Source organism: Staurois parvus, unplaced genomic scaffold, assembly GCF_062004578.1.
Source record: "Staurois parvus isolate SC_StPar_1 unplaced genomic scaffold, SC_StPar_1.0 ptg000267l, whole genome shotgun sequence".
Classification (NCBI taxonomy): domain Eukaryota; kingdom Metazoa; phylum Chordata; class Amphibia; order Anura; family Ranidae; genus Staurois; species Staurois parvus.
Genome location: NW_028318063.1, coordinates 2,827,292 through 2,842,708, shown reverse-complemented (window position 1 = coordinate 2,842,708; position 15,417 = coordinate 2,827,292). Strand labels below are relative to the sequence as shown.

Genomic DNA, 15,417 nt, shown 5'->3' with positions numbered 1-15,417 from the left:
CTAACTACCCATCTCACTTCTTGAGACCTTAAAATGTCAGGACAGTACAAATACCCCACAAATGACCTCCTTTTGAAAGTAGACAGTCCAAGGTATTTCGTAAGACACTTGAATTTTTTTAAGTATGCCCATGTCATGTGCGAGAAATATCTTAAATTGACAACGTTGTTTAAACAAAATAAATAGTTTCATTTTCTTTCCACATTTTCCAAGATCTTGTAGCAAAAAAATGAAGGCTTCAAAAGACACCCCATTCCTCTTGTAATTTTTTGTCACAGTTTTTTGGAAAATGAAGAAATTAAATGGTTTTTTTTTCACAAATTTGACATTTTAACCAGCTATTTCTCACATACAGCATAGCATACTTGCAATTACACCGCAAAACGCATTCTGCTATGCCTCCTGAGTATGGAGATACCACAAGTGTGAGACTATTTCACAGACTAGATGCATAGAAAGGTCCAAAATCCAAGGAGCACCTTTTAGGCATTCTGGGGGCATAAATTATGCACCTAATTTCCTGACTACCTATCATACTTTTGGAGGCCCCGGAGCACCAGGACAGTGGAAACACCAAAAAAATGACTCAGTTTTGGAAAGCAAACACTCCAAGGTATTTTCTGAAAGACATAAGTCTTTTGAAAATGTATTTTTTTAAACAAGTTTTTGGAAAATGTAGAAAAGAAAATGAAACACAAAGTTGTCCATTAATAAGATATTCTTGGAAATACACCCTAAAACACTTTCTGCTACTTCTAACGAGTGTGGCAATACCACGTGTTAAACTTTTTCACAGCCTATGCACACACAGAGGGGCCCAAAATCCAAGAAGCACATTCAGGCTTTCTAGGGACATAAATTACACATCTAATTTCCTGACTGCTCATATTTTTGGAGGTTCTGGAGCACCAGGACAGAAGAAAAACCCAGAAAATGACCCTATTTTTAGTAAACACCCCAAGGTATTTTTAAGGGGAATGGGGTGTCTTTTGAAGACTTTTTTTGTTTTTGCTACAAGATTTTGGAAAATGTGGAAAGAAAATGAAAATCTTTGGTTTAAACAACATTGTCAATTTAAGATATTTCTCACACATGGCATGGGCATACTTATAATTACACCCCAAAGCACATTCTGCTACTCCTGCTGAGTAAGGGGATACTACGGGATGTGAGAGAATTTTTCACAACCTAGCCACACAGAGGGGCCCGACATCCAAGAAGAACCTTAACCACTTCTAGTCTGGGTGAAATTCTTACATTCCTCTCCTACATATACAAAACATAATTTTTTGCTAGAAAACTACTTAAAACCCCAAACATTAAATATTTTTAAGTAGAGGCCCTAGAGAATAAAATGGTGTGTGTTGCATAATTTTACATCAGATGGTATTAGTCCAGAGCAGGAAACGGCAACGTTACCACACAAGTGCGGCCACCATTGGAATTCTGGGGATTGTAGTTTTATGCTGGCGTTTCTCTATTATGGGTCTTGTAAGTGTTTCTAACCATTTTATATAAATTTACCATAAAGATTCCATATTATGTGACCTTTTTGCTCCTTCCTTTTATTTTTTTGAGCGTTAACCGGTTACCACATGACTTCCTGTAAAGTGTGCATCCTGAGCGGACTGGTTTGGGACCAACAGTTAAGATTGAGCATGGTCTGACTTCTCAAGAGATGGAGTGTCACACTATTTCTGGTCATATACCTAGGGTGCCATGGATGTGAGCTGGGACAGTGTGGAGCCATGTGTGCTGTTTGAGAGACCTCCAGGATATCATGAGGGTGCAGCAGAGCCGGTCAAATGCCGTCTGGACCAGGAGAGTCCGCGCTGACCAGCGTGGAATGCACCAGCAGAAGTGACGTCACCGGAAGAGGTGGAGGGCCGGCTGTGGAACACAGAAGACACAAAGAACACAGGCTACACGCTCGGAACCTCTAGTTCCTTCTACAGGCCTCTGCCCCAGCTTACATCCGTGGCACCCTAGGTGTATGACTGGCGGTACCAGCAGGACAGAGAGGAGTGGCCACATCCCCCTATACAGATGAGTTTGTCATTTTCTTGCCTCTTGTGAGTGTTTTTAATCTTATATTTTTAAATACAACATCCAGTTACTGCACTTAGCTGGCGCCTCCTGTTCTTCTCTTATTTGAGTGATCTTTTACATTATGACTAAACATGCAGCACTGTTTGTTCATTCATAATAATTTCAGATCGGCAGCTTAAGGGCAGGGCTCTCTGCTGGCTGTACCTCCTGCACGGGGACGCCAATAACTTGGGCTTCAAAAGTGAGCGAAACTACTACCCTTGGGGAATTAAATTAAAAAAAATAAATACTTCTCTAAATTCTTGCATTATCAAAGAGCCAAAGGTTTCTACAAAGGAATCTTCTAAAGAGCCGGATTAAAAAAAAAAATTGGATTTTTTTTCCATAGTAGCTTAGTATTGATGTTTTCTGAACATAAGTCTCTAGAGCCGCAAAATGTTTGCGATTATCTACTTTTAATGAAGGACAAAAAGACAGGTCTTTTCTAATAATAAAGCTTTAGTTTATGAAGGTTGGTAGCTTCCATTGACAATAGTACATGACAAGAATTACAGTAAAGTTTTGTGCGTGCGCATGTGTGTGTGTAATGCACTCTGTCCATTAGCTTTTGTTGACACAAAGTGCTGCTATTGCCTTTTTTTTTTTTTTTTTATTTAGAGGGTATGATGTTTACTTGAATGTATTTGTGTATTTAGGGTAGTTATGTTTATTTAAGGATCTTTGTATGTGTTTTTCTTTTGTTTGTATTTGATTATTTTTGTAAGTTCACTTTTTTTTATTTCACTTTATTTCCTTGTTTTTCTTTTTTCTTTTATATAAGTACGTATATTTTGTACTTGCCCTAGGATTACATGAGAGACACAATAGTTGATAGAAGATCAAACATAAACACTCATGTTATTTTACCACCTACAAGAGTAGGGTGCCAGGTGCATAAAAAAATCAACTAAGGCTCTGGTGATTTAAACAGGAGGTCCAGGCTCCCCCCAAAAAATGAAAAGTCAGCAGCTAAAAATACTGTACCTGCTAACTTTTAATATAAGGACATTTACCTGTTCAGTGGTCCAGCGCTGTCTTCACCCCAGCTAGTTCTTCACTAGCCTCCGGGTTCCCGATGCCAGCATTGCAAGTGAGGGGAACCGCAAGTAAAGCCTTGCGACTTCACAGCCGGTTTCCTACTGAACATGTGCGAGTCACGCTGCGCCTTGAGATTGGTCCAGCAGTTTTCCTGAACCTGTGAAGTGTTCCAGAGGACTGTGGGGGGAAGGAAGGGGGCCAAACATCCGGCTCAGTTCACCACGGCGAACTGAGCTGGAAGTGAGAGAGTGAGTACCTATCAAAACCAGGTACCCACTCTCCCCCCAAAGAGTGCCAAATGTGGCAGTGGATGGGGGGAGGAGGCAGACAAGCTGAGCTTCCCCTTTTGGGTGGTGCGCCGTTTTAAAGTGGAATGCTGGGAGAGGGCATGCGCGGGCAGCCAGAGCGGACGCTGTGACTTAAGCTCCGCACCTTCCCGGCACTTTTGGGGACACACGTTACACCCTGACCTCGTTTTGCCAGACCAACCACCCGATCAGCTGGCGGAGTAGGAGGGGACCTCTGATGCCCACCTGGCCGGCTTGACGATCAGTGAGCAGCTCCTGCACTGCCGCCTTGAAGAAAGGAAGAGGGGGCAAGATGGTGGCCGGCTCTGGATCCTGGAGCTCCTCCACTTCAGAGGAGAAACTGCCTCTGCAGCAGCGGGTTCAGCTCTCCCCATCCAGCCCTGGATCTCACAGTGACGGCTCCCAGGCTCCTGCAAGTGTTTTCTCTGCTCCTTCTGGGTCCATATCCAGCCATGCCAGGTCTCCCCCTCAAGCTGTGGCCCTGTCACCAGGCCAGGAGTCACATACGTCCTCCCTACTTGATAGGGAAATGGCGGAGATATTCAATAGTCAGCTCAGTGGCCAAGATTAAGCTCCTGATGGTACAGTTCTATCCCCTGCTCCTCCAGATGTGCCCCAGCACTACTTAGGTGATTCTGTTCTCATTGCTCGTTTTGCTGATTTGCTTTAGAGGGAATTAGAAAAAGCTACCACTAAATTAACTTTTACGGAGATTGGCAATCGCCTGGAGAATATTGAATATAAAGTTGATGATACCATTCACAGAGTGTCGCAGAATTCTACCAGGACTGTGGACTTACAAGATTGCCTTGAGGAAGCTTATACAAAGATAGACGACCTTGAGAATCGCGCCCTCCGGTGCAATTTTAGAATTAGAGGCCTATCAGAAACGGATAAAGATATCGCTACTTTTGCCCACTCCCTCATATTGTTAGCGGTTCCAGATACTGACAAAATTCACATGGAGATTGATCGCATCCATAGAGCTCTGATCCCCTAAAGCCTGATGGACCCCCTCGGGATGTGATCGTCAAACCTCACTTCTTCAGAATTAAGGAAGCGGTGATGCGCTACGCTAGAAAACATCCAGACTTGGAAATCGATGGATATAAACTTCAAGTCTTTGCTGACATTTCGCAAGCTACTATCCAAAAACAGAGGGTGTTCAAACTGCTACTTTCACCTTTGAAGGTGGAATAGATAGTTTCATCTATAGCGGATGTTTCTCTGAATCAATTTATCTACAATGGCAAATCCTACGCGTTCTCTGTTTTCTGGAGGGGAGAAAATCGTGCTGAATTTGGGGCTTTATTTCCCTTAGCCCCCCATCATGGTATCCTCCTAGGGCTGAGGGCCCTCCTCCTCCACTCTCGATTCTATGCTCTCCATCTCCCAGGAAGAAGCAATCTGCTGCTTCCCGCTCCAAGTCCCGAGGACCTTGCCAGCTACCACACATTTTTCTAGTTGGCAGGGACCTCTCCGTGGTCCTGTCTGGGGAGATTGGTCTCCGCCTTTGTTGTTGTATTATTGGTATTTAAATTATGCCTTTAGCCTTATTGGTTTCTAACTGTTCTGTGTTGGTCCTTTTTTGTGCTAGATATTCTAGCTTTTGGCGTAAGGAAATTTTCTATAATCTTGCTCTTTTCATAGACCTCATGGTGCCGGGAAGAGTTTATGCACTCTCTCTACTCGAAAGACTCTCCCCATTGCTTTGCTTTGGTGGAGACTCTTCTGTTCCTTGACTTTTGTCTGGGATACTTGAATTTCAGTTGTTTTATGTTGCTCATTAGCTATTTAGGTGGATGCTAGCCTATTTTTGGGCTCGGCATGTTTTGTTTCTTCTCTCCTTTTTTCTTCTTTTTCCCGCCTTTTCTCACAATTTCTATGTGAGGGTCACTTCAAGCTCTTCTATTTGGATCAGAATTCCTGACATCCATATTTGTGGATATATGGGTCATGTCATCGCTGCTCTGCCTTTGTTTTCATGTCTACACTGAGACCTACTATAACTAAATATTGGCAGAGTTCTCTTATCCCTCTAGAATATGTTAAAACTAAATTGAACTGGATCATGATCAATAATAAACTTCTACACAACAATACTACTAAATTTGACAAAACATGGGACCCATGGATTCAAAAGCATCTATGTACCTTGATCCTTCCTGCGGTGACCCTCTTCTTTTGCTTCTTCTTTCTCTTATTTCTTTCTTTTCTTACTTTATTAGGTCTTTTCTCACTTCTCTGTGTAATGAGGATAGGTGAGCCCATTTGTATTGGTTCTACAACATTTGTCATGTTTTTCTTAATGCTTATTTAAGGCGCTTCAAGTGGCTACAAGTATTGAGTCTTATTTTTGTGATATATCATGGCATTTGTCTTTGACGTTATTTGTATTTTGAAAACTTTTCAATAAAAACCATTGGAGAATAAAGTGGAATGCTGAGATAACCCTAACTACTTAAAACTCTCCCCTCACCTCCTCCTAACACATTATGCTTACTAACCTGTGTAAGAAAGATTTACATACCTATTTTCATGCTGATCCCACTCCACTGTGTCAGCCACTGCTGCTGCAGGTGAAGGGAGGAGGGAACTGACAACAGACGTGTCATAAAGGTCTCTGGGTAACGTCACCACTCCAGGCTTTACCAGCTGTTGTGAAAGCTCTCCCTCCTCCCCGTCTGACATAGCGGAGATCACGTGACCATACCAGAGTGGTCTGAAAATAGGTAAGTACACAGAACTTATTGACACATGTTATTATTATTTTCAGTATCTATATAGTGCCAACATTTTGCACAGTGCTTTAAGTTAGAATAGGTGTTAGGAGGGGGGAAAAGGCGAGGTTTAAGAAAAGTTAGTAATCCAGGAATTCCACTTTAACCTTGCAACTTTCAGAGAGCATCCATTTAGTAGCATGCAGTACAAAAACAAGTAACATTGGCAACAAGATCAGCAAAACTCCAGAAGAGTAGTCACTGTGCCTCAATCTACAAATTACAGGAAGGAAATAGGCAGTCAAATGTTGACAGCAGTGTTAAAGGAGACAAAATATTCTAATGAAATAAGTAGGAAAATCTTCTCCAAGGGAGATGTCCATCACCTTAAAAAAAAAAAAAAAAAAACTGACTATGTAGCTGTATATAACCTATGGTCTATGAATCAATTTCTGTGTCCTGTACTGAATGAGAAAGATATTCTATTTTCTGTATCGTTCATTGAGAGACATGGCCATTGATAGAATAACAACCAGACACACGTAGAACATCCACAAGCAGTTCTAAAATTGGGGGCAAACACCAATAATGCAAAGTACACAACCTGGAGAGCTCAACCTCAACAAAATGAATTTAACTACTGCCTGCCGGACCTTACAGCCAAAGTCTGCCACCTCCATTGACTTACACACATGCATGTTTTTATAAAAAGTATAATTCATAGCTTACCTGCAGAGATATTGAACTGTGGACTCAGTGCCAAAAATGTATTAGTATTCACAATTTCTTCATGACTGCATGACAAAGAATGTTTGGAAACATTCTAAAGAGGAGACATAATAAAATAAATTAGGCTTCAGTTATAAAGTGCCTGTAAGAAAAGTGATAGGGTTTCTATTAACCAAATCAGATGATTTTTAAAAAGAGACACTGTTACCAACTTAAATTGCAGTTATAACCTAACATTCAAATACTTAAATGCTTACTTAGTGTTTTATTTTCCATAAAATATTTTTAATTCCTTGCAATGTGTCTCTGAACTTGCCGGCAAATTTGAAAACTTCAGTACAGTCAATTCTCTAGCACATTGCCCTCACTTCTTGCTCATCATGGTGCTCTCCTGTTCTGGGAGTATCTAATTAGTCTGTGCTGGTAGCTATTCTGCCCCTTCTTTCACCTCCCTACTGTAGCCTGAGTCCTCAGCACTCTCACCTGCCATTGCAAAGGACCTGGCTTGTCAGTGAGGCTGAAGCTGCTGGCACAGCAGAATCTCAACCGCCAGTGTACAGTCAGGGGTGACCATAGAAGGGGAGGAAGGGAGAGCAAGAGAGTCACAGGACATTTTGTTCAGGCTGTGTTTGCAGATACATGGAGCTGGAGAAGAGTCTGTCCACTGCCCCAGGTTGCAGAGGGCACTGTGATTGGCTGTTGTGCAGCCTGAAGGAAAAGAAGACAACTGGGAACCACCTAGGTCTATGGGAAATGTTGACCCAAGGAGAACCACAAGGGAGAATCCTCACACAATGGTCTTGACCAGAGAGTGGGAAGCCAACAGTCTCTGAAAAAGAATGCCAAAAGCAGAGATATGACACTTGATGGTACTAAGGACAAAACTGCAGGAAACAGAGGGTCAATCTTACAGAGAAACTCCTGGGGTTAAAGCCTCTAATCTCACACCAAGCAAAGTATGCCTTCCACGCCTGATGATAAACCTTGTGGTAAGTGGACCTGAGCATTTTAAGACTTTTTTTTAAAGCCTGGCACCTCAGAGCCTAGGCTTCAGCAGTCATGCTGTTAAAGCCAGCGATCATGAAGCAGGGTTGGAAATCAGTCCATGGGACAGAAGATCTGGCTAGCAGAGCCCATGTTGTGTCTGCAAGAGGTCCTACCAGGTCAGCATGGGGCACTCTCCTGGGCCAATTCAGGGCAATATTAACTATTAAAATGCCTTCCATCTCAAACCTGTGAACCTGCCCTTTGTTGTTGAATTTGGAGCCCAGAAGGTCCACATCCGGTGTCTCACACTTGAAAAATGTTTCTGCCATTTATCATTGCCAAGGATGTACACAGCTGAGAGAGCTGGAGAACGTTGTTCTGTCCAAGACAGGATTTGCTCAACCTCTTTTGCCACAGTAAGTCTTCTTGTTGCTACAAGATGGTTGATGTAACCCCCCACCGTATCTTTATCTTAACCCGGAACAGAAGAGTTGAGATGGGTCCAAGGCTGGAGAGACAGTCAAGCTCCAGGATGTTTATCAGGGGATGCAACTTCACAGATGACCAAGTCCCCTGCACCAACAAAGTGCCTAAGCACACAAAGGAGGCCAGCCAGGTGCAAAGGAGACATCAGAAGATTGGAGGTGAAAAAGCAAAGAGAAGGCAGGGAAAAAAACTCAAACTTTAACTATTGAATATCACCTCTTGCACCCAAGCATCCTTTAGAAGTAAACAGAACATCCGTTGTGTCCACCAGTGGATTTCTGCTCTGGCTATTAACTTGTTCACCTGCTAATTCTGCTGGGACACCATCAGACCCACATCCAGTGTTCCTCACGGTTTACAGGCAATGTTGGAGCCCCAGAAAAGATGACACAGAGTAGGCATTTCACAAGTTTATCAGGTCCCCCATATAAAACGGAGTCATTGCAGACCTGTCAGTTTACATGCAGGACTACTGTACATGAAGGAAGGAGTATGGGAAGGATACTTCCTTGTCCATGATTCCAGGAGAGAGAAGCTGTGTCAGAGCAGTGTTAAGGTCCATTAAACTATGGTGACAGATTCAAATGCCTTAAATCTCAATAGGTGCTCAGGTTGGCAACATAAAATTCCAGGCTAGGAAATGTCTATAGACTAAACCTTCCCACATATAAACTCATTCAAAAAAATAGGGTACACTTCCACATTGGCCTCAGCTGAACAGAAGCTGTAGGAATAAAATGAAATTGACTCAGCAGAGAGTGAGGCAGTTTGATTGCAACCCACACAATCATGGCCAACATGACAAGATGCTACACAAGCAGGTACAGTACATCACAGATCAGCCATAACATTATGACCACCTACTATAATCCTCAAGGCTCCACTAGACCTCTGAAGGTATGGTTTCCTTCTTTTGAGGCTATATATAGGAATGAGAATATACATTCAGAACCTAACAATGCTGCTGTACAGTGCATTCGGCAAGACCTGCCCATTTCCTGGTGTGCACTCAAAAAGGGACCCTCAAAAAATTGTACAAAGACTGTAAAAATTAAAAGTAAAAAAAAACATGGCCCAGATAGAGTAAATAAAAAAAAGAGGTTGGAGAAAAAAAACGCTACAGCATTTTTTTTGGTCCCTATAGAGACATAGCAGACACCTCTATGTAAAGCCTACTCAACTCTCTAGTAATTGATAGGTGACAGCTGTGATATCAGAGGACACTCAGCCAGATGTGAATGTTGTGGTAAATAACCAAATCTGAAAATGCAGTTGGACACAGGTAGAGCAGAGGGGTCTCACCCTGCATAACTTAACCCAAGGTATGAACACTAATTCTGGTAATAACTGCTGCATGACTTTTCGACCCTTAGGGGTTTATTTACTGGAGCTGGAGAGTGCAAATCGGGCTCACTTCTGGATTGAAACCAAACCGCTTCCAAGTTTTATTGCCAAAGCTTAATTGAACAAGCTAACATTAGAAGCTGATTGGTTTCCATGCAGAAGTGAGTAAGATTTTGCACTCTCCAGCTTTAGTAAATAAACCCCCTAGTGTCCAGTAAGTTACAAGGGAGCAGAATGACTGTTGTGGTAAATTGTTTAAGCTGGGGTCCGGTATTACGCAAACAACGATAGCTACTAGAGTCAATATCCAGGATTTGCAGGTTCAGTATAACACTGCCAGCAGCTGCTGATCAAAGGATTTTTATCTTGAGAGTTGTGATCAAGTGGAACTGCTCAGGACAAGGTAAACTGAACATATTCTGTACATTAAGTGAAATAGGCAATATAAGAAGATTTTTGTACTCCCTTTAACCAATTGCCCTCCTGAGGATTTACCCCCCTTCCTGACCAGGCCATTTTTTGCATTACGGCATTGCGTTACTTTAACTGACTGTCCTGCCATGCTACACCCATTGCCTGTGCGGTTTCTATTTTTTGCGCTATTAAAAAAAAAAAAAAAAACCTGACAATTTTGAGAAAAACAATATTTTTTACTTTTTGCTATTAAACATGTCCAGTAAAAAAAATCCCAATACGTGTAAATTAATTGTTTTTCGTGAAAGTTATAGCGTTTACAAATGGCGGTATAGATACTGGAATTTTGTTTTTGTTTTTTGTTTTTTACTAGTAATAGCGGTAATTAGAGATGAGCGAATTTTTCAAAAATTCGATTCGGCTGATTCGGCGAATTCCAGGAAGAAATTCGATTCGATGCGAATTAATTCGCTACGAAGTTAACTTATAAAAAGGGTTTCTAGGCTTCAGAGAGCCTTTAAATTAGTGCAGAACACTGTACCTTTAATTTAAATGCCCTTGGAGATGAGGAAGGAGAAGGAGAAGGAGAAGGATGAGAAGAAGGAGAAGGAGAAGGATGAGAAGAAGGAGAAGGAGAAGGATGAGAAGAAGGAGAAGGAGAAGGATGAGAAGAAGGAGAAGGAGAAGGATGAGGAGAAGGAGAAGGATGAGAAGAAGGAGAAGGATGAGAAGAAGGAGAAGGATGAGAAGAAGGATGAGAAGAAGGAGAAGGAGAAGGAGGAGAAGGAGAAGGAGGAGAAGGATGAGAAGAAGGATGAGAAGAAGGAGAAGGATGAGAAGAAGGATGAGAAGAAGGAGATGGATGAGAAGAAGGACAGTTCTGTGACAGTTTCTGTCTATTTCTGACAGTTCTGTGACATTCACTCCATACAGCGGTTTCAACCGCTGTATGGAGGGAATGTCCCAGAACTGTCAGAAATAGTCTATTTCTGACAGTTGTGGGACATTCACTCCATACAGCGGTTTCAACCGCTGTATGGAGGGAATGTCCCAGAACTGTCAGAAATAGTCTATTTCTGACAGTTCTGGGACATTCACTCCATACAGCGGTTGAAACATTGTATCTATTTGTTTCCATAAATGGATCCATTTATGGAAACAAATAGATACAATGTTTCAACCGCTGTATGGAGGGAATGTCCCAGAACTGTCATAAATAGTCTATTTCTGACAGTTGTGGGACATTCACTCCATACAGCGGTTTCAACCGCTGTATGGAGGGAATGTCCCAGAACTGTCAGAAATAGTCTATTTCTGACATTTCTGGGACATTCATTCCATACAGCGGTTGAAACATTGTATCTATTTGTTTCCATAAATGACATTCTGCAGATACACTTAGAGGAGCTCTGCAGATACACTTTTTGCCGGCTTGGAATTATTCTTATTTTCATCCTACTTCTTCTTCTTCATCCTCATCCTCTTCTTCTGAGGATGAGGATGATGAAGAAGAAGAAGTAGGATGAAAATAAGATTAATTCCAAGCCGGCAAAAAGTGTATGTGCAGAGCTCCTCTAAGTGTATCTGCAGAGCTCCTCTAAGTGTATCTGCAGAATAGAGGAACTCTGCACATACACTTTTTGCCGGCTTGGAATTATTCTTATTTTCATCCTACTTCTTCTTCTTCTTCTTCTTCATCCTCATCCTCTTCTTCTTCTTCTGAGGATGAGGATGAAGAAGAAGAAGAAGAAGTAGGATGAAAATAAGATTAATTCCAAGCCGGCAAAAAGTGTATGTGCAGAGCTCCTCTAAGTGTATCTGCAGAGCTCCTCTAAGTGTATCTGCAGAATAGAGGAACTCTGCACATACACTTTTTGCCGGTTTGGAATTATTCTTATTTTCATCCTACTTCTTCTTCTTCTTCCTCATCCTCATCCTCTTCTTCTTCTTATGAGGATGAGGAAGTAGAAGAAGAAGAAGAAGTAGGATGAAAATAAGAATTCCAAACCGGCAAAAAGTGTATGTGCAGAGTTCCTCTATTTCTGACAGTTCTCTGACAGCTTCTTCACATGTACAGCGGTGGAAACATCTGTATCCTAAATGGAAACTAATAGATACAATGTTTCAACCGCTGTACATGTGTTCCTTCTGTCAGAGAACTGTCAGAAATAGCGGAGCTCTCTGCAGGGACACTTTTGCCGGCTGATCGGGAAATATCCGATTCGCGCACCCGAAGTAGGCAAATATTCGGATTCGACGCGAATCGAATTTTTCCTGAAATTCGTATCGAATTCCGGTTCGCCTGGTTCGATTCGCTCATCTCTAGCGGTAATCAGAGACTTATAGCGGGACTGCGGGGGGGGGGACATTCAGACACTGGGGGGAACTGACTTGGTGTCACTGACATCCCCAGTGACACCAATACAGTGATCAGTGCTAAAAAAAAAAAAAAAAACCCACTGTACTAATGGCACTGGGCAGGAAGTGGTTAACATGAGGGCCAATCAAAGGGTTAACTGTGTAGGGAGTGTTTTACTAGGGGGGGGGGGGTCTGTGTGCTTTACTGTAAGCATACTGCTTTGGCTGTGCTGTGCGCACAGCCATCCAAAGCAGTGTGCTGACAGGGAGGATAACTGTTAGTAAACAAAACAGTCCTCCTCCCTGTTGGAGATCCTCAGTAATCACCGGGTGCCAGCAAGTAAAGCAAGCCAGGACCTGGTGATTGACAACTCGCGCACGCCCCCTACCCGGAAATGCAAAATCATGTATGTATGTATGTATATATATATATATATATATATATATATATATACACAGTATATAAATAAAATATGTGAAAACATCTTTACAGAACACAATGGAAAATGTGTACCAAAGTGCCTCAACATAAAAAAATACATATGTTGCAGCGCACTGCATTCTGATGAAAATGCCTTTAGTTGAGAGACCAAACAAAATGTTTATTTTCTCATATTATAGAATCCATCATGTTTCAGAGATTTTCAAATGACTCATTCATTATGGCTATGGGGCTTGACAGAAGAGGAGGAACAGAAGGACTCTTGGTGGTTGAAAATGACTATATGTAACTAATATTTCATAGAAACAATGTGCTCCATCTAGACTTAAAGTGGAGCTAAACCTTCCTTATCTTTTACACTCAAGCTGCCATTTTAGCCTGTTTGATCGGCAGTGTCTGTGGTACTGCATAAGTAGACAGTTATGACACCAGCCATTTGATTGCTTGATAGTTTGGTTGAAAGCACAAGCAGCTGTGACAGAGATCATTCACAGCATGCCTTGAGTGCAACCGTTTTGGGAAACTGTTAAATTGATAGATTTAGAATGTTTTAATTACGTCTATCCAACTAGTAGTTAACCTTTTGGGTCATGCTTTGCTTATCCTTCACTTGTGGAGGTAGCAGGCATTACTAAACCCAAGCATATTGATTTGGGCTGATATACTGTTCATTTCCAGCCCGCTCTAGTGGAAGAGTTAGTGCAGTAACTTGTAGGACAAGCTCACACTAGAAAGCACATGCTCCCGCATGATCCAGTTTTGTCAGCTCATTTATTGGAATGGGCTGTAAACCACACTGAATGGTACTGCATTTGGGGTACCATTAACAACGCATTGGCACCTGCATGTGTCTCACAATGGCAGCACATTCACCTGTAATGTAGAATACACAGAATGCGCCTTTCCTGCACTACAATATGGTGTGAATGAGCCCTTATTATATATTGCGACCTTTCTCACACTGACAGCCTAGCCTTGCAGATTACATAAGGAGAGCGGCTCTCTCAGAGTAAGTAAAGCTCTGCTGTCATGTTAGTAACTGGTCTGCTATGCTCTATATATCAGCAGCACACAGTGATCCTGATACAGAGTGGGGCTGCCTCTCACCCTCATAGAAGAGCCCCAATGATAACACTGGAAGAGCCACTCTGCCAATGTAAACAGCAGGACTGTACTGTCATGATGCACAATGCATGGAAAGGCTGGGACCCTACAGAGCCAGGAGAGGCCCCAATCCCAGCCTTGCGCCACCACAGCACCCGAGGTAGGTGTCTCTTCTACCTTGTGTCAGCTCAGCCCTGCTCTCATGCCAACACATGTACAACTTCAATTCAGTGAAGCCAAGACCTTGTGCAAGTTGCTGGATGGTCTTCCTAAATGTACAGCAATTCTTTGCCTCTCTATATTATCGCTTTATCTTTTGAATGGACTCTAGTTCCTGGCTTCAGCTTCTTCCTTGTGTCCTTGAGACCATAACTGGCTTCTGATCCCTTTGCGTCCAGATTTTGACCTCGTCTTTCGGTTTAAAGCTTTGTTATGTCTAGTTTCTTTTATTCATTTGGGCTATGATTTTGGCCTGCATATGATATCATCTCTGCTTGATTCTCTGATATAAAGAGTAGCTTCTTCATTTCCAAAGCTAATATTTTCCAGCTTGTTCCCGTTAAAATGACCATAGGGAACTGAAGAATTGAAACAACCTGTTGCTAATTTCCTAACATACCCTCAGAGGGTAATGATGACCAAGCTGGGTCTACTACTGGTAACACTGGGTATCACATACCTAGCGAAGATCAAACTGGAAAGGGGGCTTCTCTTGCACCTTTTCTCCAACAGCCATGGTAGTGGTTACAGGAGGTGTAAGGACACAATGTGGCACAAAAGCCTATGTAGTAGGAAGCACCAGCTGTTGGTTGCAGGATACAGATGACAGTGGATTACCAGAAAACACCTACAGACTGGAATATGGTGACACTTGACAAGCAGACAGGAGCAAAGTCAGGACATAAGCCAAAAGGTCATCAACAGCCAGGCAGCAAGGTACAGGAACATAAGTCAGAGGCAGAGTTGGGATACAAGCTGGGATCTGTTCACAGCCGGGCAGTGAGGTACAGGAACATAAGGCAGAAGCGGAAGCAGGGTACAAGCCGAGATCACAACAGGTAGGCAGGAATCCAAAAACAGGCCAAGGGCAAGCCAGGTCAAGAAAAGGAAGGCAAATATAGCAGGTCGGGTCACAGGTAAAGCAGGAACTAGCTGAAGACCACTTGGCAATCTGTACATGTCACAATCCATCTTAAATAGGTAATTTGGTATCAATGCCAATGCCAAGTGTGTACCTGTGCATGCAAACTAATACATTTGTAGCTAGTACATGCCTTGCAGTGAGCCTTTGCTCCGAATTATGATGCACATGAGCATGCAAAAGTCTTCTTGTTCTGATACGTACTGGGTTTTTCTTACACTGGGTCCTGTTCTATGCCTTTTGATGTCTTCAATCCGA

At 42.3% G+C, this 15,417-nt stretch overlaps 1 protein-coding gene across 1 annotated transcript in view; it reads right to left on the bottom strand.

The window, feature by feature from the left end:
- FSIP1 (fibrous sheath interacting protein 1) overlaps positions 1–15,417 on the bottom strand; it is a 142,936-nt gene that overhangs the window by 90,063 nt on the left and 37,456 nt on the right. The window contains exon 5 of the mRNA XM_089681490.1: positions 6,884–6,977. Within this exon, the coding sequence (XP_089537616.1) occupies positions 6,884–6,977 (94 nt within the window). The remainder of the gene's footprint in view (positions 1–6,883; positions 6,978–15,417) is intronic.